Here is a 21992-nt window from a genome sequence, read left to right as displayed (position 1 = left end):
ACCCAACTAGGCAAGAAGCACTAGGCCACTTGCAGTGGTTATTGTTGATTAACATACTTTTACTTAATAAATTTATAATTAAACGGTCCATATCTTAAATAAGCCTTTAAAGATCATCTCTGTAAAAAATCAATCGAATCAGAAATCGTTATTATCTAATTGAATCAAACAAACGGATGGTTTTAACAACACTTACTACTGTTATGATGAACCATCCATGTATTTCATAGAAATGAATAACTAAAAAGTCTTTAATTTGATTGGTTTTTTACAGAGCTGATCTTTGTATTATGTTATACAATATGAATGGTCGGATTAGAAAATTATAAAGTTATTATGTCTTAATCCCAAGAGAGGGTGAATATGCTCATTCACTCACCAAAGGGGTGAACCTAAGAATTGTCCATATTTATTTGTGTTCTTTCAATGAGGTATTGTTGTAATTGACTGCGTAAGCCTAATCAGTTCATGGCATTTAAAAACAACCGGTGGAACTATTAATCCATCTTTTTAAATATGTTTTGTACATGTTTGATAACAATATCTGCAACAATCTCCGGAGCAAACTTGGTGATCATGTCTTCCCTTGCTCTTCTTCCTTTGGCCTTGGCTTCGTCGACATTATCCATTACATGCCTCATTAGCACCCGAAGCTTAGTAACAGAAGGTTCTGCCCAGAGATGTCCTTTGAAAGGCCCTTCCATTACTTCACTCATCCCATCCACTATCAATGGATAGCTATTCTCTTCGGTCAAATACTCTGTTGGTCCCGACCAATTTGTGGCAATCACTGGCAACGACATTGCCATAGCTTCTACAATAGGCCTTCCCCACCCTTCCCCTCTTGACGGAAGAACAAATGCATCAGCTGCCTTGTATATTCGAGGCAAATCAGATTGGGCTACATGAGTGTCAATCACATAAACTGAAGCCCAACCAGTCGCTGGCTTTTCTATTCCAGCTTTCTGCACAAACTCCACTATCTTATTGCTAAAATCTTTATCCGAGTGATATGGATTTGTTAAAAGATATAAAGTAACCCTGTCTGCTGCAGTGTATTCTTCCAAATATGATTTCAGCAACACATCCCATCCTTTCCTATATTCCCACTTAAAAATGCTCATAAACACAAATCTTGAGTTACGTGTTGTCTTCCCCATGACCAATTTCCCTATAGAAGCAAGATTTAATGGCTCATACTCAACTGGATCAAAGAACTTCACATCAATAGGCTGCACAATTTTGACCACCTTAGATGGATCAACCCCACTTTCTATGAATGTAGATACATGAAACTCAGTAGGAACCCACACATAATCCATTTTGTTACAGCGCTTTACATGCTCGAGACTCACCCTATCAGTTTCAAACATGGTCCGACCAATCACAGACTTGAAGTTTTCATAAGCAGTTGGTGGGCAAGGGAGAGTTTCAAACAATGGAGGGTTCCATGCACCAGGCTCGCTGTGACATATGACTATCGTCTCTTTCATATTACATTTTGTGTGGTAAAGCTCAATTGCCAAATCTTTCATATATTTAGGCAATCCCTCCCAGAACTCAAAGGACTCTAGATCACCATGTTGCTCAATGGCCATTCTAAAACTGCGGGTTCTATTCTGTTCATAGAGTGCTAAAATATACGACCAACCTTCTGAACTGTACCCACCACCCGAGAGAAAAGGAGCCATCCACAGGACACAGTTGAGGGGAAGCGAAATGGGTTCAGGCTCTTGGGTTTGTATGGTTTTCTTGGAAGGGTGAATAAACTCCAGAAGAGTTTGAAACAAGGTTGGATGTAATGAGAATGTGTACTTTAGGTGTTGGGTTTTTAGGAAGTTTGTTGTGGTGAAACTGAATGAGACGGCGAGGACGAGAATTAGGATGGAGGAGACGTAGAATACAGATGATTTCAATTTGAAGTTGAAGGAGTGAGTTGGATGGGGTTGTGGTTGGTTAATGGATTGTTGGTTCTCCTGTGAATCCATGACAATGGAAGTAATGTACTCAGAGGCTTTGAGGTAGTAAAACCATTGCTTGTGGCACCCTCCTCCTTCTTCAACTTTGATCTTATTCTCTTTGACAAAAAACTAAGCAAAAGATTATACGTATCAGAAGACAGACAGACAACCCATCAAAACATTTCCATGTCAAAGCTTGAACTATCAACATTCAACAGTGTCAACCGATCCAGTGCCTTTTTGTGATGATTCCGTCTAATAATAATATATATAAAACAAGTAAATCTCAAAGCTTGGTGAATTCATAGAACATGGTTTAGCAAATCCTTCCAAAAAAATTTCACATCTGAAAACATTCATATGAAAAAAAAAAAACAAACCAATTCGAGCATTAGAACGATTAACCAAGACCCATGATCAGTTCGAAATAAACCAATCCAACTTACCTAAATTATCAGTGATTTCGTTCGAACCCAAGAACACAGGGATGAGCAAAGAGAGAGTTGAGTTCGGCCAAGCAGCAAAGCGAAGAGACATGGACCTATCAATCGGGTTGGTTGGTTTCCATCCTAGACTGATCCGTATTCTTCACGGGTGGGCATTTGAACCCGAAACCGAACCCGAACCCGAAACCGACCCGAACCCGTTAATTTTTGTTAGTCTGCCACAGTCCAATAGGGTACGTACACGTCATAAGACCTGTCTCCGGAAACGAGAATAAAAACGTTTCTGATGTGAAGGTGAAGGGAGCGTTCTCACTTCTCAGTATTGGAGAGTCGAGAGAAACCAAAGCCCTAACCGCAGCTCAGCTCAGGGGAGGCAGAAGCAGAAGAAGAAGAAGAAGATGTCGTCGACGCTACTGGAGGTGACGCGTGGCGCTCACGAGGAGGTGGAGCGCTTGGAGCGTTTGATAGTGAAGGACTTACAGAACGAGCCGGCGAGCGGCAAGGAACGCTTGGCTCAGAGCCACCGTGTCCGCCTCATGATCGACACCGTCACCTCCACCACAGAAAGACTCGTAAGTCAATATCACTCTTCTATTGCTCTCTCTCTCTCTGCGCAATTTTGAGAGTGTTAAATTATTCTAGGATGGTTTAAAAATTATGAAATTCTATTTACGAACGAGTTACGAGTTTGGACCTGAATTGGTTTGTTAATATTTTCAGATTGAGATCTATGAGGATAACGATAATGCGAGGAAGGACGAGATTGCGGCTCTCGGAGGCCAAACTGCCACCGGCACCAATGTGTTCAGTGCATTCTATGATAGATTGAAAGAGGTATTTCTTATTTCTTTCGTGTGTTTTCCTAGTTTGAGATTTTCAAAATTAAAGCCTACTAGTAGTTGGGGGCAAAACTTGTTGCTATAATTAAATTGAGCAAAGAGTGCCTACGTGCAGGAAATTTTTTTTGTGTTTGCTCTATTCTATTGTTTTAGATAGAATTTGATGTTGACTTAGACTGCAAGCATTCCTTTTTTCTCGTATATGACTGTAAGCATTCCTATGCTATGTACAGATCCGTGAGTACCATAGGAGACATCCAGCTGCACTAGTTGTCGATGCTAATGAAGAACATGAAGCCCTGCTCAAGGAGGAGCCTCAAGTAGAGTTCAGTGGAGAGGTCAGTCTATCTTATTATGTGTAAACAATGCATGAGGTTACAAAGACAAGTGAATTTACTGTTGCTTCAGTCTTTTCTTTTTGTACATGAGATTGAAAAATCGACTACCAGTGAAACTCTACTTATATTTCATTCGTTTTTCCGTTTTACTCACTGCCTCAATGGGAATTAGTCCAGTAAAAGGAGATATTATATATCTTGTTGTTATTTTGACATATTCATTAAGCTGAATTAAGATATTGCTTTTGTCACTCTGAGAGATACTTGCTTAGTACATTCTTTCTATCCTGTCATTAATCACGTTTAGTTTTGGTTTTAGGAAGCTTATGGACGATACCTGGATTTACATGAACTGTACAATCAGTATATCAATTCTAAATTTGGAGAGCCCATTGAGTACTCTGCTTATCTTGATGTTTTTTCACAACCACATAAGATTCCTCGGAAGCTCAAGTCTACAAGGTGAAGTGGGCTCTTAATTTTTTTTTTTTCTTTTGCAAGAAAAACGATCATTATTTTGGTTCTTTCTCTGTGGCTTTAGTATATTGACATGAAACTTGTGAATGATTTTGTTTTGGTTTCCTTCAGGCAGTACAGGGAATATCTTGAAAATCTAGTTCAGTATCTGGTATATTTCTTCCACCGGACAGAGCCATTGCAAGATCTTGATAGAATATTCACAAAGGTTTGTTTAATACCATCTTTTTACATAGATTAGTGACTTCTATGAGCTTCAGGCATCAATGAAAGCCCTATTATTTATAAAAGTGAATCACGAGTTGTCTATTTATTGTTTATTTATATATTCCAGTATATGAAATATTGTCTAGTGCACGTTTTTGTTAAAATAATGATAAGATGTGCAGTAATTTTTATTATTTGTGGCATTAGAACTGCATATTTCATACTGAATTATGGAACTTATTAGATTTTGTGAACTTGACGTTGGGAGTATCAAATATGCTACTGCAAATTGTTAGCCTGGACATGGATTTGGATTTAATTATGGTGGTTCTGTGGCAGGTTGAAACTGAATTTGAAGAACAATGGGCAGATGGTAAGGTAGAAGAATGGGAAAATGCGATTCAGGATGGTGAACAAGTTCAAGATCAGCAGACTGTTATTGATCTTGACTATTTTAGCACAGTGGAAGAACTGGTGGAATTGGGTCCTGAAAAGCTAAAGGAGGTAATGGTGATATTAGAAGCCTAAAGATAAATAAGCTAATAACTATTGTTAAAAGCTCAAAATCAGTTTTCAATCTCTTTATTTTACCTGCCAGGCATTGGATCATCTCTATATTATTAACAGCTCATTTCAGTTTCCGTTGCTAATCTCTTTATTTTACCTTCTAGGCATTGGCTTCGTTAGGACTGAAGATAGGGGGTACCGTTCAGCAACGTGCAGAGAGGCTTTTACTTACAAAGGTAATTGTTCTTTAACTATTGTTTTTTTTAAAAAAAAAAAAAAAAAAAAAAAAGTCTACAAATATATGTGCACGCGCGTGTGTGTGTGTGTATATATATATTTTGTTTATGTTATCCTGTGCACTGGTTTTAAAATAACAGCATTCTGAGCAGCATTTGCAGTTGGAACTATGTGAATTGGCCTAAATATGCTTGGGTTATTTTGGTGGAAATAATATAAATTGACAAGAAATTAGGATCACTTAGTTTTACAAAGTAGGTCTTAGAACACTCATGATTCTGTATGTTATTGTAGCACTAAATCATCATTCTTAGTCATTGTGCGTAGGCCCATATAGTTGATATACAAATTTGAGGCATAAGGAAAATCAGTCTAATATTCTTATCTGAGGTTATTGTTAAAAGTAATGTTCAGGTCACTTTATTTCTTACTCCTGTTATGTTGGAATGTTGTTGTGTTCAACGGCTTTCTTGCTTTTGTGCAGGATACACCTCTGGAAAAGTTGGACAAGAAGCATTTTGCCAAAGGGTCACATGGTTCAGCACAGAATGGGGCTGCTGTAGCTCCACAGCAAGTTGTCATGTTAAAAGAAATTGCTCTCTTGGAAGCCAAATTGAAAAAACTAAGCGACTTACTGAGTGAGGTCGGTATATGTTGCCTAGCTATTTATTCTCACCTGCTTTATTTCCTTTTGAATGTCGGTGCACAATTACAAATTATCTGCTGCATTAATGCAGGCTATTGAACGAACAAAAGACAACATTGTTAAGAAACAGGCTTTGACATATGAAGAAATTGCTGCAGAACGTGAGGATGTAAGTGCATAGCATGTCATATTTTTTTCCCCGAAACTATTTTAGGGACAACCCACCCAAACGTTATTCTTAGTCTTGTTTAGATTCTCTATCACCTGAGCTCTTTTCCTTTGGCCTATAGTATCTTTGTTAATGTCTTCCAAGTTTGTTTTTGTCCCTAACAAATGCTTGCTTGGGTTGTTTCCTTGCAGGAAGAGACACAGGCTGATACTGAAAGTGATGACGATGAGCAGCAGATTTATAATCCACTCAAATTGCCAATGGGTTGGGATGGGAAGCCCATACCTTACTGGCTGTATAAGCTTCATGGTCTTGGTCAGGTAAACTACACCCTAAAATTCTGTCTTTATACTATTTCATATTGTTGTTTCTAATCAAACATGTATACTGGTGCTTGGGGAGTTTCTAATTTTGTGAAGGAACCAATCTGATTACTGTTTGCATGCTCGTCTATTTATTCATTCCCTCACACTTGTATTTTTCTATTTTTGTTTTTCAGGAATTCAAGTGTGAGATATGTGGGAATCAGAGTTACTGGGGGCGTAGAGCTTTTGAGCGGCATTTTAAGGAATGGCGCCATCAGCATGGAATGCGTTGCCTTGGCATACCAAACACCAAGAACTTCAATGAGATCACATCAATTGAGGTATCTTTTTTTCAGATAGAATCTAGTTAGATTCGATGTTTTTCCAGTAGTCTTACCATTCCTACTTTGCAGGAAGCACAAGAATTGTGGAAGAGGATACAAGCACGGCAAGGGGTGAACAAGTGGCGCCCGGACCTTGAAGAAGAGTATGAAGACAGAGAGGGCAACATCTATAATAAAAAGACATATACTGATCTCCAGCGACAGGGACTAATTTAAGTATGCAATTGTTGGGAGGAATGCTCAATGTTAGTATCAGGTGGTAAGGGTCAGAATCGTAGGATTTGTGTTTTGTAGCCAAGTATAAGGTCATATGTTATGTAGGGCCCAAGTTTAAGTACATCAGCCACTCAAAAATTGTACCATGATCAGTCTTTCTTGCTGGAGAGTTCATGTTGCTTACACCTCACATGAGACTTTCCAATTTTCCCGAAAAAAAAAAAAAAGTTGACTTCATTTGTATAATGTGTTTTGTCTTTGCATTTTGCGCCATGCCATTGTGTAACTATTGTGAGATCCATTAGTTGTATGAAAGGGTTTGGAGATGACTATCTTTAGTAATATGAAATCTTCTTCCCTCGAAAATGTGAACGTTATATAATGTGTTGGTTGGTGCAAGCATGAAAAAGTAGTGTTAAGAGTGGCTTCTCTGGATGTTGCAAGGAGGCTACTAATATTATGAACAATTGCTATTTAGTAGAGTTTGCTGATGCAAGACCACACAGTAAGACGACATCCAGAACAATTGTTATTTATATATTTCATCGAAGGGTACTGTACCTGTAAATCTCTTAATATATTGACCTGTAAATCTCTTAATATATTGAGCTACAAAATAATTGCCTCTCAATTTCCAACTTTACCTTTATTTAAACCCAGCACTCATGCTGTTTACTGACCGGCGGCGACCAACTTCAACTCATCGTCATTATGTGTGTGTGTCATATACTAGTGTAAAATAGTATAAATTCTCAAATTCTTAAAGTAAGGAGATCCTCTCTAGAATTGGTCTATATATTTTCAAGAGAGTCTCTCCTTACTTTAAGGATTGTTGAAGATTTTTACTATTTTACACTAGTATATATGCTCATTCTAGAGAAGATCTCTTTACTTTAAGGATTTGAAGATCTAGTATATATGCCCATTCTAGAGAAGATCTCCTTACTTTAAGGATTTGAAGATTTTTACTGTTTTACACTAGTATATGATATAATTCAATGATTTCAACCATTCATCCTTTAGATTCTTATGCAAGAATTGTGTTTACAAAAAATCATGTTTCTTTATAAAGACTCAATTGTATGAGATACCCAGTTCCTCAATACCAAACAGTCAAAACCCTCAACACCCAAATGGAAATTTATAATGATCTACACATTAAATTTGCTGGTCTTTGGAAGATGAAAGAAAAGAAAATAGGCGTTGAAAGTGCGTGAATTTCATCAGTGTATGTCGGACGGAGGTGACTCAAGTAAGGAGTTAAGGACTGCTGGGTGTGCATGGGTGGGTTTTCCAAAAATAGGGGTAAAGTAAGAAATATAGAAATAATTTTTAAATGCCCCATTTATTGGGTTTATTACTTCTATTTAGCAAGACCATTCATCGAAACAAGATCTTGTAAATAAGAGAATGACTGACAGTCTGAAGTCCACATGTGTTCTATGCACAATCTTCGACAAATTAAACATCTGTGTCTGAACTTGTTGCACTACATTTCTTGCACTATCAACATTTGTGCTCAACAGATGACCAAGACTCTGTATTACATTATCAATCTCACTTGAAACAAGCTTTGCCAACATTTTTTCACATACTGCATATTACTCGCCTACTCAGGTTAAATATACATACAAGATTGAATCTATCATTTTTCATTTCTCAGATCACACAAAATTCTAATGTGTCCACTAAGATTATTTAACTTGTGCATTGGTTATATAGAAATGTATATATTTCAAAATCAACATGATCGACATAATGAAATTTGTCAAATCGGTTGTTGGATGTATTGATCAAGATATTATATGCATATGGTAAAAATGAAAAATCTTAGCCATTGTTGTCATCGATCCTCTTGATCTCAATCCATATTTATACATTACATTTCTCAAAAAACAATTTAATTAAGACCAGATGCCAAGCTGAAAACTTTTACATAGGTAGATGGAGCTCAGTCATGTGAGAGTGGTCGCAAACCTCATGAAAATTGGAGTTTTGACGGATCTGTTATCGACGTTTTAGCAAATAGGATCTTTTCGTAATTGTCTTAAATGTGCTTTGACCCCCATAACCGAGGCCGAAATAATGACGTACAAGGCCAATTTTTTTCACACTAAACAAATTAGTACAAGTATATGAAATGACAAGGTCGAATTTACCATTTTTCTTTCTTGATTTATTGGATTGACAAAGTTCTGATGTGCCTATTGAGATTGTCTAACTTCTTCATTGGTTATATAGGAATGTATACATTTCAATATCAACATGGCCGACAAAAAAAAAATCAGTCAAATCAATTGTTAGATGTGATGATTAGGATATTATATGCATGTAGTAAAAAATTTAGTCACATTGTCCTCGATTTGACCTTGTTCTACGTAGTCAACCAAATATATATTTATACCTTTGTATTTATTCATTAAAATTCTTCAAGAGCAATTTAATCAAGGGAGCTCCTAAGTTGAAAATTTGTACAATAATAGTTGAAGATAGTTGAAGCTTGGCCAATGAAGCATATGCTCGCAAAATTTTTGAACATCGAATTTTGAATGATTCGTTAATATCGTTTTAGAAAAAAAAAAGAAAAAGAAAAAGAAAAGGTCTTTCTATATATAGATAACTGTAATTAATGGTTGACTGTCTTGATTAAGCCTAAACAATGACATACGGGGCCAATTTTTTTTTCACAAGGTTCATATTTTTATGCAGTAAATATATAGACAATGCGGAACCTTTTGTTTCTCATTATCGATGTTTTAAATTCATGAAATCTCTCTACATGCCTACTAATGTGGTCAAACTTTCTCATTGGTTATATACGAACATATATTTTACGAGACCAACAAAGTGGAGGAAAAAGCAATTTGCTAATTTGACCACTGGATGTGATCATTGCGGGGTAAAATGGCCACGCTAAAATATTTACCTTCTTTAGTATTCATTTAGGTCTCGATCCACATAATCAACTATATGTTATCAAATTAAAATGCTCATAACCAAAGTTTTAATTAAAAAATGTAGATTTCTAACGAAAATAAATTAAAATAAAAACAAGGTCGAGTTTTTAATAAGTAATGCAGTTATACTAAAAAAAAAATGAAAACCAAAAAATGAAACAATGGCATGGTTCGAACCCACATGGCCAATATCACAAACCTTACATCTTTGCCACTGTAACAACCACTATTGGTGTTAGCTTTTCCTTAGTTTTTAATAACTAATTCCTCTATTACGAATCACAATTCAGAACCACCGATACCTAGAATCCCAGATCGCTTAGTTATGAATCAAAAGTTCAAACCATGGCCGCCACCACTCAGCTCTACTCTGGCGACAACCCACTCGAGTGTCTCCGACAACCGCCACATCCCTAGTAACTCTAATCCATATGTTTCTTTCCCCTATTCCAAAACCTAAAAATCAAGCTCTATCCTTTGGCCCCGAACCTAGTTGGGACGGAAGGCCCGACCTTTCTAGAGGAGGTGGCGAGAGTCACGGCAATTGGAGCTGTGGAGATGAGAATGAAAACTAGAAACTTTCAATTCCCTCTCCCCCTAAACGACCAAATGATTATAGATTTGGTTGATTTTTTTGTAGACATAATTTTTGCATAGGAATCTAGAGGATCAACGGTTGAAGTTATTGAATATGTTTGTGTAAAATTGTAAAAATTCTCAAATTCTTAAAGTAAGGAGGTCCCCTTTCTAGAACGGTTTTACATAAGCCTGGGATCGGTTCGGATCCTGTTAAAATTGCAAGGAACCGTTGCCGAAACTGCTGCTAGGAAATCGGTTCGGGTTTGAGGTGAAAATTCCCAGAACCGCTGGAGAACCGAACCGAGTTCAATCGGTTCGGTTGTTGCCATTTTCCGGTTCCATTTGTTTGCGTCTCTAAGAGGCCAAGAATCGAGTCAATTGACGGTGGAGATGAGTTGTCGGCGGTGGCGACGTTGTCTATATCTCGGAAGCATCAATACAACGTTGTGGGAGAGTGTGATGACATAGCCATGTCGATTTGAGAGAGGAAGGGTTGGGAAGAGGGAGGGAGGGAGGGAGAGAGAGAGAGAGAGAAAAAGGGAGAGTGTGTTTTGGAAAGAAGAAGAAGAGAGAACTGAGATGGGCGAGAGATCGTATAAGTGAGGGATACTGAGATGCGTTTGAGGGTTTAATTTGGGGATGAAGAATTGATCAGGGTTTTTGGGTATGAAAGATGAGTTTGAGATGGGATGAGAGAGTTTATCTCCTGTGGCCTAGCTTATTTTAGAGAAGTAAGCTCAGTTAAAGGACTAATCACAGAACGACACATGATGAGTTTGAGATGGGATGAGAGGGTTAATCTCATGTGGCCGCTTATTTTGCAGAAATAAGCTTAGTCAAAGGACTAATTACATAATGACACATGTACTTCGGTTCCCAGAAATTTTAAAACACAAGCACCGGAACCGAACCGGTGATGCAACATGAAGAACCGAACCGTAAAATAGTGATGTCAAATTGTTAACCGAACCGGGTTTTTCGGTCCGGTTCGGTGCGTATCCGCCAGTTTTCCGGTTCTAAGTCCCAGGCCTAGTTTTACACACACACAAAATATTATTAGAGATAGACCCAAAAAAATAAAAATAAATTGTCACGCCCCTGATTTTACACACACGAAAATCGATATATATATAACCCCATAATTATATATGCGTGAACGTCCAGTCATCAATACAAAATACCTGAAATCTTTTTCCCTTTAACTTACACAGATATTGATGCCCTGAACCCTCAAAGTTAATATAAACTCGCTCCATAGAGTTATATATTACAATGCTTACGAAATAAATTGCCAACAACAAAATAAAACGTAAATGCAGCTCAGAGTAACTATACAACGGAAGTCCTTATCAACGGTAAAGTCCTTATCAACGGAAGTCCTACCATAAAGCTGCACAGGCTTCACCTCAGCTTCAGCCACGATCTCCTCGACCTGCAGGATTAACCCCTACACCATTCCATTGAATAGTGCACCGGGTTCCACACAACAAACCCGGTAAGCTTATGAAGCTCGTATGAGTAACTCAAAACCAATTACACAAATTTCACAAAAGCCTTCTGCTCATAACCTCAATCCTAGCATCCAATTACACAAATTTCGGTCAAACAAGACTTCCTCAAGAAATGTTTAACACCATCCTAACGCCCTACAGCGAATTCCAACTTCACACTCATTTCCCATTTCCCGCCCCTAGGAGTTTTTGTCATCAACATGACATCAAAGGTGAAGAACAATGAATCACCTTCCTATCCTCACTACAGAGTACAGTTCATAACCGCTATGGCTCTTAATGTAAATCAAACCATCAATCAATACAATCAAGGAGAAATCAAGGCAATCACATATCAAAACAAGCAAAACAATTCATAGTAACCCCTGCATATAATTTAGTTCAGGAGGTCACATTAAGTCAAACAATTCAAGACAAAGTAGTCATCGAAGTCCCACACTCTGACGTCTGTAGGTAGCCCCAACCATCACAGCAGTCCTCTCGATCTTTGTTAACTTAATAACAATTCAGCTCCGCTACCGAGCAGTCATCACACTGATCATCGCACAGATTTCCACCGATCATCACCTAGATTTGCATCATCCTACTAATCATCACTTAGATTTCAAGGATCATCACATAGATTCACAAAGATATCGCCAATCATCACACAGATAGCGATCATCACAGAGATTCTGTCGGTCATCACATAGATAGCGGTTATCACATAGATTTCGCTGGTCATCACATAGATAGCGATCATCACATAGATTTCGCTGGTCATCACATAGATAGCGATCATCACATAGATTTCGCTGGTCATCACATAGATTGCGATCATCACATAGATTTCGCTGGTCATCACATAGATTTCGCTGGTCATCACATAGATAGCGATCATCACATAGATTTCGCTGGTCATCACATAGATAGCGATCATCACATAGATTTACAACGAAGCCACTAATACATGAATATATATGCATATATATACATCCCATAATATATATATATACACACATAGTCATCCATCCACACAGAAAACCACTAACACCAACTAAAGTCATAGTTAACCTAATAACTCCAAGACAATAGGGTAATCATGCTCATAACAAATATCAACCATATTCATAACAATTATCGATCATTCTCATAACAAATATCGATCCTGCTCATAACAAATATCGATCCTGCTCATAACAAATATCGATCCTGCTCATAACAAATATCGATCCTATCGATCCTACTCATAACAAATATCGATCCTGCTCATAACAAATATCGATCCTGCTCATAACAAATATCGATCCTACTCATAACACATATCGTGAGATTTACTCACCAAACGATAAAGGTATTTCATTCATTAATGAACCTTGTGAGATTACTCACCTCGAAACTCCCGCTGCGTCTTCAATTCAGGACAAGGTAGCCAATCCACAAAATATCCGTCCGAGGAGTACTACGTCACGTACCTAAGGAATTACAGCTCTCATTCAGTCAACGAATCACAAGGGATAACGTTCGAAACCCTAAATCGAACCAAAATTCCCAAGGTGACGCCAAATGAGGCGAAACCACATCCGAGACCTCCCAAAGTCCTCGGAATTCGTCCACGATCGATGTGACCAAACCACAAGTCGATCGGACGCTCAAATCCTCAAGGATCGAATAATCGATCGGTATGAAATTGCAAAAATCATAACAATTCCATACGAACTCCAAAATTTGCATATTATATATTGAAACGCTCGTATCAAAGAGTAGAACATATATAATACCAAAAACAGTTCCTTAAGTGGCCGGAACACCGCCGGAACGCCACCACAGACGGTGGTGCACCGCCACCGGCCAAAACACATTATTTCACAAAACTCCCAACATCAAAGTTCTTCATCTAAGCATGCTTGTGAATTCTCATAACTAGCTCGAAGTCAGAAAACAAGCTTAAGGGGTCGAAAACTACCTCACAAGCCGTGAACAGTAATCCAATCCGAGTTGATCGAAGTTTCACGTGAATCGATCCAAACAACCACCAAGGATCGATCGGCGAAGCTATTCTGAGCTCAACCAAGGAATCGTTGAAGCCATGAAGTCGCCGGAGTTGTGTTTTCCGGCCGGGTCCGAAAACACAAGGCTGCACCGCCTTGCAGCGCCGCCGTGGAGAAGAATCGGCGATAGAGACCACCAGAGGGACGACCAGACGGAGGAGGCGATCCTATCTGGAAAGTTTCGTCGCCGGAGACCGCCGCAGTTGGCCGGAAAAGCCGGGTCGGATCGGCCGGGTTCGGGTCGGGTCAGGCGGTTTTCTTCGATACTGAGGGAGCCGACGAGAGAGAAGGGAGAGAGGGTATGCGGTTTCCGGAAAAGGAAATGAGGAATAATGAAATATTTTTCTGATTTTCCCTTTATATACTAAAACGGAAACTTCTTCCGATAGTCATAACTTCCTCATACGAACTCCGATTCTCGCGTTCTACATATCCACGAACTCGTATCGACGCGCTCTACAACTTTCGTGAAGGAAGTTTTCGGAGAATCTCAACGAATAAAAAGTCAACCTTTGGCAACCCCCCTAAAACCATATCCTTCAATTAATTATTCGCCCGAAACACTTCTGCTCCATCCACGAGCCACGAAACCGTCCAATAGTTATAAAATTAATTCTGGAAAATCCTCAGAAAATAATTACGAATTTCCGGGGCATCACATAAATAGAGCTTGCTCTCTATAACTGATTTTTTTTACCAATTTACTCCTTACATATTAAAAAAGTAGAATAAAAAATTATCAAAAAGGATTTTTTTTTTTTTTTTTAATCTATTTATGAGAGCTTCCAATGAATCCAAAACTCAATCATTTGATCTTTTTGTTGACTCTGCCTATATTCGTAGAGGCTTTGGCATTTCGTAGAAGCTCTAGCCTTGAGAGCTAGTCAGAGTGCTGTTCTTCTTCATCTTGAAGTGGAAGGCGATTTAAAGCTTTTGATTGACAGTTTTTCATGGTTCCATTCAACCACCTTAGCGTATTAGAAACATTTGCAAAGACATTTTGTGGCTATCAAATCAATTCTAGAGTTTCAGCCTTAACCATATTAAGAGAGAAGCCAATTTTTGCAAATACAGAACACCATCCTTTAGCTCAAGTTTGGAGAATTCTCTACCTTTTTCAGCTTGTACTGCTCATTTGCTTGACTGTATGAAATTATGCTGTTTTAGGAGTTCTTTCTCGAATCAATAAATAATCAATATGGATAATAAAACCAATTTAAAATAAAATAATAATAATAAATAAATAAATATAATGGAAACGTGATGGGTTTCCAAAACTCCCACTATTTTCAATTATCTTCAGAAACACTCTAAAAAAAAAAAGGAAAAAAATCCTCCCACCCTATGTGTGTGTAGGCCCATGCTAATATGTATATATTATATAAAGTCTTACGCGTACAAGTAATTGTCCCTCAATCGGCGTTGATACTTTCCCAAGAGAAAGAAAATAATCAGAGCGTATCGAGATCGGAGGTAGCAGCTATCTAGGGATAAATCGTTGAAGACAGAAGAAGAAGATCAGATGAAGAGGGTATTCGGTGCCAAGAAAGACAAAGAGCCTCCTCCTTCTGTTGGAGATGCCTCCGATAGGGTTCGCTCTCTCTTCTCTCCTTCCTTGTGTTGTTTATTAAAGCCTGCCATAGCCATAGGGCTCTTCTTTAATTGCTGTTTGTGGTGTTGGGGCTTGATTGATTGATTCGGCTTTTAGATTGGCTTGATGTTGGTTTATTTATTATTATTTGCAAAACAAACAAACAGATTAATAAAAGAGGCGATACAGTGGATGAGAAGATCAAGAAGCTTGATGTTGAACTCAATAGATACAAAGAGCAGATCAAGAAGACAAGGCCTGGCCCTGCTCAGGAAGCTGTTAAGTCCAGAGCCATGAGGGTTCTCAAGCAAAAGCGAATGTCAGTACTTCTATTCTTCTTCTTCTTCTTCTACTACTACTTCAACAAATATGTCAGTTTTGCTAAGCTCTCTTGGACAGGTATGAAGGACAACGTGACATGCTCTATAATCAGACATTTAACCTCGATCAAGTTGCGTTTGCTTCGGAGGGTATCAAAGATGCTCAGCAAACTGTATGTCTTAACTTCTTATCTTAACCATAGTCTGGGTCCTATTACTTCATCCATGTTTTGGAATATTTTGATTCTCAATAGTGTGGCCTCAACCGGTAGGTCTGTCTGTTCTCAAAAAGTACAAAATAGAATGACACCCACATTTAGTTAAGGGGTAAGCTAATGCGCTATATGAATATATAAACTATTAAGTTCATGTTTATATTAATGCAAGTCATACTGGTAAATGGTTTTTTTTTATTTTTTTTTATAGTGAGCCAAAGTCTCTCCCCTTTAAAAGAAATTTCTAAATCATACATGGTAAGCTTGCACTTTCACAAAGACAATTGACTATTTAATGTCCCCGTGGACTGCTCATTTCTTCTCCTTAAAATAAGTAGGTTCTCCGGTGGAGCTCAACCTGCTTTTCAGTTTGCACCAACTCCCTTGACAATCACAATTGCCTTAGACACTACTCGGTTTATAAGTTTTCTAGTTAGGCACCCTTAACTACATCACTACCGCTATCTTTCCCTCATTCGAAATGAGGAAGGACAAGTTTGGAAAGAAGGGAGGAAAAAGATTAGGAAAGGAGTCTTTATCAGCCTCTCCTCCTAGTTTGTATGCTGGATTTCCTGATCTAGCAACCACTTTAACTTTGTACCTACTAGGAGTTGGACTATACTGCTCACCCTCTGTACAAGGCTGACAACAATTTTTCTATTGTTTTCCTATAGCTATCATAACTCTAGGATTTCTGGTCTAAGCATGTACAAAGGTATCGTTGCTCATCGTTTTCTGTGTTCCTAATATTACAAGAAAGTGCTCTTACATCTTTGAAGGGAATCTGTCTGACTGTTTAAACCTCCTTTAAGTTTACATAGTAAATATACTAGACATACTTTGAAACAGCGATTAGAGATTTGGACACACACACACACACACACGAGAAAGGTTGTCACAAGTATAAGTTGGAAAGAGTGGTGAGGAAAATGTCTTTGGGATCTTTTCACACACACACACACACACACGAAAGGTTGTCACAAGTATAAGTTGGAAAGAGTGGTGAGGAAAATGTCTTTGGGATCTTTTCATGCAAAAAGGTATATTCTGGACACTATGAATCATTCATGTCTAAATCTTTCAATTTTGGAGTTACTTGGTGTGTTAAGTTCTGTATACACGTTTGAGAAGTTTTTCTTGTATGGTCTCTTAAAGACGCGGCATGTGTGATTTGACTCGCAGCTCTATTTGATAATTGCTAGAGATTTAATGGCATGACATGCATAGCTTCGGTGCGTCGATGTGCTGGACAAGCATAATATGCTAGCCTCACATTTTGTGTTCCTTCCTAGGGACAAATATGTGATATGTAACCCACGGTTCACTAAGTAGAGCTCCTTATCAATGTTAAAGATCTTCTAGGAAAGATAGGAAAGATGGTGCAGGATTATTTTGAAAGAAGTGGTAGAGAGGTCAAGAGGTTGTGGGAGTTAGGTTACAAGCTCGACCCTGCATGGCGTTATCGCATTACAATCTTGAACGTGTAAGATATAGATGTATGCATACATGTATATGTTCTCTGATTGAGAATGTTCACGCACTACTATTAATGGGGTAAAAGGATTTCAATGCCAGTGTCACCTAGAGGATCCTTAATATTGTTAAGTGGAACCAATGTTGACCCAATCATGGCATGAGAGCTTAGTGCCTTGAATATTTCACTCGTTCTGTGGGATTTTATATTGATGTCGAGAAATCACACCCTTGGCCTTGAGGGATAGGGATGTAAGTTCATGGTATCAAAACAGAGTTGTAAAGTTTTGTTGAGTTTTAGTTAGAATTAGAGTGGCAAGTCGAATCCCGTGTTGTCAGGACCCACTATCTTTGTTTGTGTTATGATATATGCTTGATTCAACTGTTGCCTTATGCGACCAAGAAACGATTTTCTGGGAGTAGGTTACTTTAAAAGGGAGTTCAAATTAAGATTCTGGAGACTGTCTATGCTACTTATGAGATGGCTTCTTAAGCTAGCAAATGTTAATACGATACTCCAGTCCTTTATTCAAGTACTTATGTGCTTGGGCAATCTGTACAAGACCAGGAAACGTGGATTACTGGTGGAGCTGGTATTATCGATTAGTGTGGAAAAATCCAGCAACCATTATTTGAGGGCGTAACAGATCCTCTGTTGATGAGAAATGGCTTCAAGCTGCAAAGTGATCAAATTTTATTGATTTATGAAATGTTCAAAGAGGAGGTACTTGTGCAGTGTTCATGCTGAAGAATAGTGCTAGAAATTGGTGGGTTGCTGATGAGTTGATCCTGGAATGTGGCTGCCTGTACCCTATGTTGTAACTTTGCCAAAAGACTCGCTTTTTTCAGCTTTTGTTTTTGTTTTGTATGTTTGTTTTTTGCTTTTTGTTTTTTCTTTTGTTGTTTTTGATTTTTTTTTTTCAAGAAAGAAAAACAACCTAAAAAAATCAGAGAAAAGAAGTGTCCATAAGGATGGCACCTACAGAGAAAAGAGTTGAAGTACCAGGTGTATAAGTTACTTCATAAAAGACTTATCTGATGATTGTCTTACGAAGTCACCTTGGGAAGGAGCACTGATATTATTCAGGAAGGAGGATGCTTCCATGAGTATATGGTTCATGGGAGTTGAATTTGGTCGCATAAAACAAAGTACCTACTTCCAAGACTAGAAGATTTGTTTAATAACCTTCAAGGAGCAGGAGCTAGTGCATCTTTTATCACTTACCTAGATACCATTAGTTGGTCTATATTATGGGCTGGTGATGCTTTTAGGGATTATTTCATTCTTATGATGAATGGGTTAGGTGCTGTGAAATGAGGCTGGTTTTTTTTTTTTTGGTTGCTGTCTTCTTTGTTTTTGTCTGCCTTCTAGCTGTGGATTCCTTATGCATTCTCTGTACCCCTTCTATCATTAGGGTTTCTCAGAGAAAATATAAACTTATTGAATCCATGTGCTAGTAGAAGGACATGAGTGATAGAACCATTAGTAGACATCTATTTCAAACCGAGTTGTTTTTTATAGAAACATAGTCGATCAAATAGTGCTTTGGCAGTGTATTCAATTAGCATTTTATATATGGATGAAAAGTTCCAATTTTCTGCATGTATCTTTTGAGTTTTTTTATTTTTTATTTTTAAGGAGATTACCCCTCTAGCCTTGAGGGCTTGGGCATGCTACCTAGTCTCTTTTGTTTGTAATGTGTTTAGATAAGATGCCTATAAGATGCCAAATTCAAGGGATAATCAGATTTGGCTGATTAGATAAAAATAAAAATTGATTTACAACGCTTAAAGAGTCACTATAGTTGCACTGGGGCTATGGTATATTCACCTTAAAGTTGTTTTTTCTTGGTAGCATCCCAAGGGGCACAGTTCAAGGATGTTGAGGCGGAGCTTTTTCTGTAACCTGATTGGAACCTGCTGCCTACCTCATGAGAGGTAGGAGATGGACCAGTTGATTCTGGGGAGGGTCTTTTTTTAAAAATATGTAATTTGTATGTGTCTTAGGTTCTGCACTACTCATTCTTGGTATCCATTTACGTTTCCTGGAGGCATATATTTTGCATTTTACAGTTTGATTTGCAAATTGACTTTGGTTTGTTTTATGCAGATGACAGCTCTGAAATCTGCGAACAAGGAATTGAAAGGAATGATGAAAACTGTTAAGATTCAAGATATTGATGTCAGTAATCTGTTGCTATGTTTGCTTCCATTTATTTTCATGCTAGCTACAGTGAAAGTATATCTTACTGGCATGCGAATGCTGTGTGTGTGTGTAGAATTTGCAAGATGAGATGATGGACCTGATGGATGTAAGTAATGAAATTCAAGAGACGCTTGGTAGAAGCTATAGTGTTCCTGATGACATTGATGAGGAGGAACTTATGGGTGGTAAGCTTGGAATCATGTCAGGTCCCTAATATATTTCAGTTTTCCTTCTGATTTATGTTTCCCAGATGCTTTTTTGTAGTAAATCATTTAAATAGTTTGAACTTTTGCGTTATTGATGAATCTGGATGTGTAACGTTTCTCGAATTCCAGACTTTGGGACTATAGGGTAGAGGAACCTGCCTTGTTCATCTTGTGGGCTAATATATTAGTCACTTTACTTGCTCTGACCACTAATGCATCAAGATCTTCCTGTGATCGTGTTGTAATTTAATCTGACCATTTTGTTATATTATTTTTTTTTGCTCCTTTGTTTGGGAAACGATCTTGTTCTGTTCTTACCTGTTCTACTTTCTCAATTTTATGTGCAGAGTTGGATGCTCTAGAAGCAGACATGGGTATGGAAACTGAATCTGATGGGGTACCATCCTATCTCCAACCTGATCAGGAATCCGATTTACATGGAGAGCTCAATTTGCCTTCAGCACCCATAGGACATGCAGCAGCCCCAGCTGGAAGATCCAATGGCCAGGTATACGCTCTAATCAATTTTATGCATATTTAAAACACTTGCTTCATGGTACTGCATTGCCCTGAATGCCATTCATCATTTTCACTTTTTTCTTTTGCTAATTTCCTTACAATCAAATGTTTACAGGCTGAGGACGAATTGGGTTTACCTGCTGTCCCTCGGGCAACACTTCGTGGATAAGAGTATAATTAGCTGTCTCTTGTGCATCTGGGGAGATGGAACAAGTTCTTTGTAACCATATTGTGCAGAAGTGAATATAGATTCATCTGTGTTAAAATTTATGTATTGGATTTGCAATTGTCAATGGCATTGTGTGGGTTTCAGCATTCTACAATAATACCAGTGACTGTTTGGAACGTAATAGGAGCCATTAGGAGGAAGTCACAGGAATAAAATAATTTTTCTGAAGGCATCCAACACTTGAGAAATGAAATTCCCACGCAAGCTTGGTTCATGTGTCGTTTGGATTTCATTCTCAAAGGTGCTTTGTTCTGTAAGCACGGTGTGTTATTTTAGCTGAAGGGAAAATCGCAAATGATTATTCAATTTTGACCCGTTTAAACTTTCAAAAGTATTACTTTTAATTCATTACGTTTAGCATTGTCTTACACTAGTCACTATCAATAATTTAAGGGTAAAATCTTTATATGGTATCTGATCTATTACGAAATGTATTTTTTGGTACCTACAAATTTTTAGGGAGTCTAGTGGTATCTGTATTATCCCTTCGTTAGCCATTTTAGTACTTCCGTCAATTATTCCGTTAAAGTATGGGTAAAATCGTAAAACATCTATTTTTCAAATTTCTTTTACAAATTTTTTATTAAACTAAATTAAAATAAATTAGACTAGGTTAAAAGAAAGACCTAGAATTGAATTTAGTAAATATCTAGATTTGCCTACCATCTCTATTGATTAATCCTATTAATTGTTCGAGAAAAAAGTTATCTCCAAATATATTAACTTTTCATAAAATAAATAAAAAACTAAACAAAAATAAAAGTACTTAAATTAATTCACCCAAGTATCCCAATAACAGTGAAGAATAAATTGGGTATTATTCATCTTTTTTTATGTGTCAAAATATTTTTTAATTATAAATATTCATTATATTAAATTCTATAATTCTAATTATGAATAAAAAGACTATTTTACCCTTATTATTTTACTCACATGAGTGTCACATGACCGCCACGTAGGCATTTTTAACGGAATAATGGACGGAGGTGCTATAAGGGCTAACGGAGGGATAGTACAGGTACCACTGGACTCCCTGAAAATTTGTGAGTGCCAAAAAGTACATTTCGTGATAGTTCGGATACTATATGAGGATTTTACCCATAATGTAAACATTAAAATTGTCAAATTGTTTCAAATGAATTCAAAAAGCACATAAACATGAGGGTATTTGTTCAGGAAAAATGAATCTCATAGACGAAAGTTTGATTTGAAGAAAACCCTTCTTCTTGTTCATGCTTTTCTAATTATGATTTTATTGGTTTATGTTTTCGGAAGCTCAACACCACCATGACATCCCTCCTCTTAGTTATTTTTCTCTGTATCCTCCTCATCTATTGGGTCTTTGGGGTAGTAGTAGGGCTGGGCTCGGTACAAAACCAAGCAAAATGGGCCTGAGCCGAGTACCAACCTAAGTTGGGCCAGTTAGCTAAATCTGCGCCCGAAACCAACCATTAAAAGCTGGTT

At 37.7% G+C, this 21992-nt stretch overlaps 3 protein-coding genes across 6 annotated transcripts; 2 read left to right on the top strand and 1 right to left on the bottom strand.

Annotated features, from left to right (window-relative positions):
• Positions 1–474: 474 nt before the first annotated feature.
• LOC112181749 lies at positions 475–2537 on the bottom strand. Of its 3 annotated transcripts, none has more exons than XM_024320154.2 (2): positions 2408–2537; positions 475–2090 (listed from the first exon to the last, which is right to left on the bottom strand). In XM_024320154.2, exon 2 carries the CDS (start codon positions 1986–1988, stop codon positions 498–500), a length of 1491 nt encoding a protein of 496 aa, XP_024175922.1. In that variant the 5' UTR covers positions 1989–2090; positions 2408–2537; the 3' UTR covers positions 475–497. The 3 variants fall into 3 exon arrangements, with proteins under 3 accessions (XP_024175922.1, XP_040369008.1, XP_024175915.1); XM_040513074.1 differs by having other exon boundaries at positions 475–2216; positions 2408–2501; XM_024320147.2 differs by having other exon boundaries at positions 475–2307; positions 2408–2451.
• A 173-nt stretch (positions 2538–2710) lies between these two features.
• LOC112190330 (splicing factor SF3a60 homolog) lies at positions 2711–7058 on the top strand. The gene is made up of 12 exons (XM_024329771.2): positions 2711–2979; positions 3128–3241; positions 3480–3584; positions 3904–4046; positions 4173–4269; positions 4608–4772; positions 4940–5011; positions 5497–5655; positions 5750–5827; positions 6019–6147; positions 6327–6473; positions 6546–7058. The coding sequence occupies exons 1-12, from the start codon at positions 2806–2808 to the stop codon at positions 6690–6692; spliced, it is 1530 nt and encodes a 509-aa protein (XP_024185539.1). The 5' UTR covers positions 2711–2805; the 3' UTR covers positions 6693–7058.
• LOC112190340 (vacuolar protein sorting-associated protein 60.2) lies at positions 2780–20837 on the top strand. Of its 2 annotated transcripts, XM_024329778.2 has the most exons (8): positions 2780–2806; positions 15276–15360; positions 15528–15679; positions 15760–15853; positions 19479–19550; positions 19648–19780; positions 20128–20288; positions 20415–20837. In XM_024329778.2, the coding sequence occupies exons 2-8, from the start codon at positions 15292–15294 to the stop codon at positions 20466–20468; spliced, it is 735 nt and encodes a 244-aa protein (XP_024185546.1). In that variant the 5' UTR covers positions 2780–2806; positions 15276–15291; the 3' UTR covers positions 20469–20837. The 2 variants fall into 2 exon arrangements, with proteins under 2 accessions (XP_024185546.1, XP_024185553.1); XM_024329785.2 differs by lacking the exon at positions 2780–2806 and having other exon boundaries at positions 15172–15360; positions 19648–19759.
• Positions 20838–21992: the final 1155 nt, after the last annotated feature.

The sequence above is a fragment of the Rosa chinensis genome, chromosome 1, assembly GCF_002994745.2.
Source record: "Rosa chinensis cultivar Old Blush chromosome 1, RchiOBHm-V2, whole genome shotgun sequence".
NCBI classification, from domain to species: domain Eukaryota; kingdom Viridiplantae; phylum Streptophyta; class Magnoliopsida; order Rosales; family Rosaceae; genus Rosa; species Rosa chinensis.
The sequence above is the reverse complement of the archived record's forward strand: the minus strand, read 5'-3'. Positions and strand labels throughout refer to the sequence as shown.

Excerpts from the sequence above, each read along its gene's own strand:
- LOC112181749 (XM_024320154.2), bottom strand. The coding sequence starts at position 1,988 with ATGGATTCACAGGAGAACCAACAATCCATTAACCAACCACAACCCCAT.
- LOC112190330 (XM_024329771.2), top strand. The coding sequence starts at position 2,806 with ATGTCGTCGACGCTACTGGAGGTGACGCGTGGCGCTCACGAGGAGGTG. Across the intron at positions 5,828-6,018 it reads TTGCTGCAGAACGTGAGGAT|GAAGAGACACAGGCTGATAC; the intron begins GTAAGTGCATAG and ends GTTTCCTTGCAG. Across the intron at positions 6,148-6,326 it reads AGCTTCATGGTCTTGGTCAG|GAATTCAAGTGTGAGATATG; the intron begins GTAAACTACACC and ends TTTGTTTTTCAG.
- LOC112190340 (XM_024329778.2), top strand. The coding sequence starts at position 15,292 with ATGAAGAGGGTATTCGGTGCCAAGAAAGACAAAGAGCCTCCTCCTTCT. Across the intron at positions 15,680-15,759 it reads GTTCTCAAGCAAAAGCGAAT|GTATGAAGGACAACGTGACA; the intron begins GTCAGTACTTCT and ends TCTCTTGGACAG. Across the intron at positions 19,781-20,127 it reads TAAGCTTGGAATCATGTCAG|AGTTGGATGCTCTAGAAGCA; the intron begins GTCCCTAATATA and ends TTTTATGTGCAG.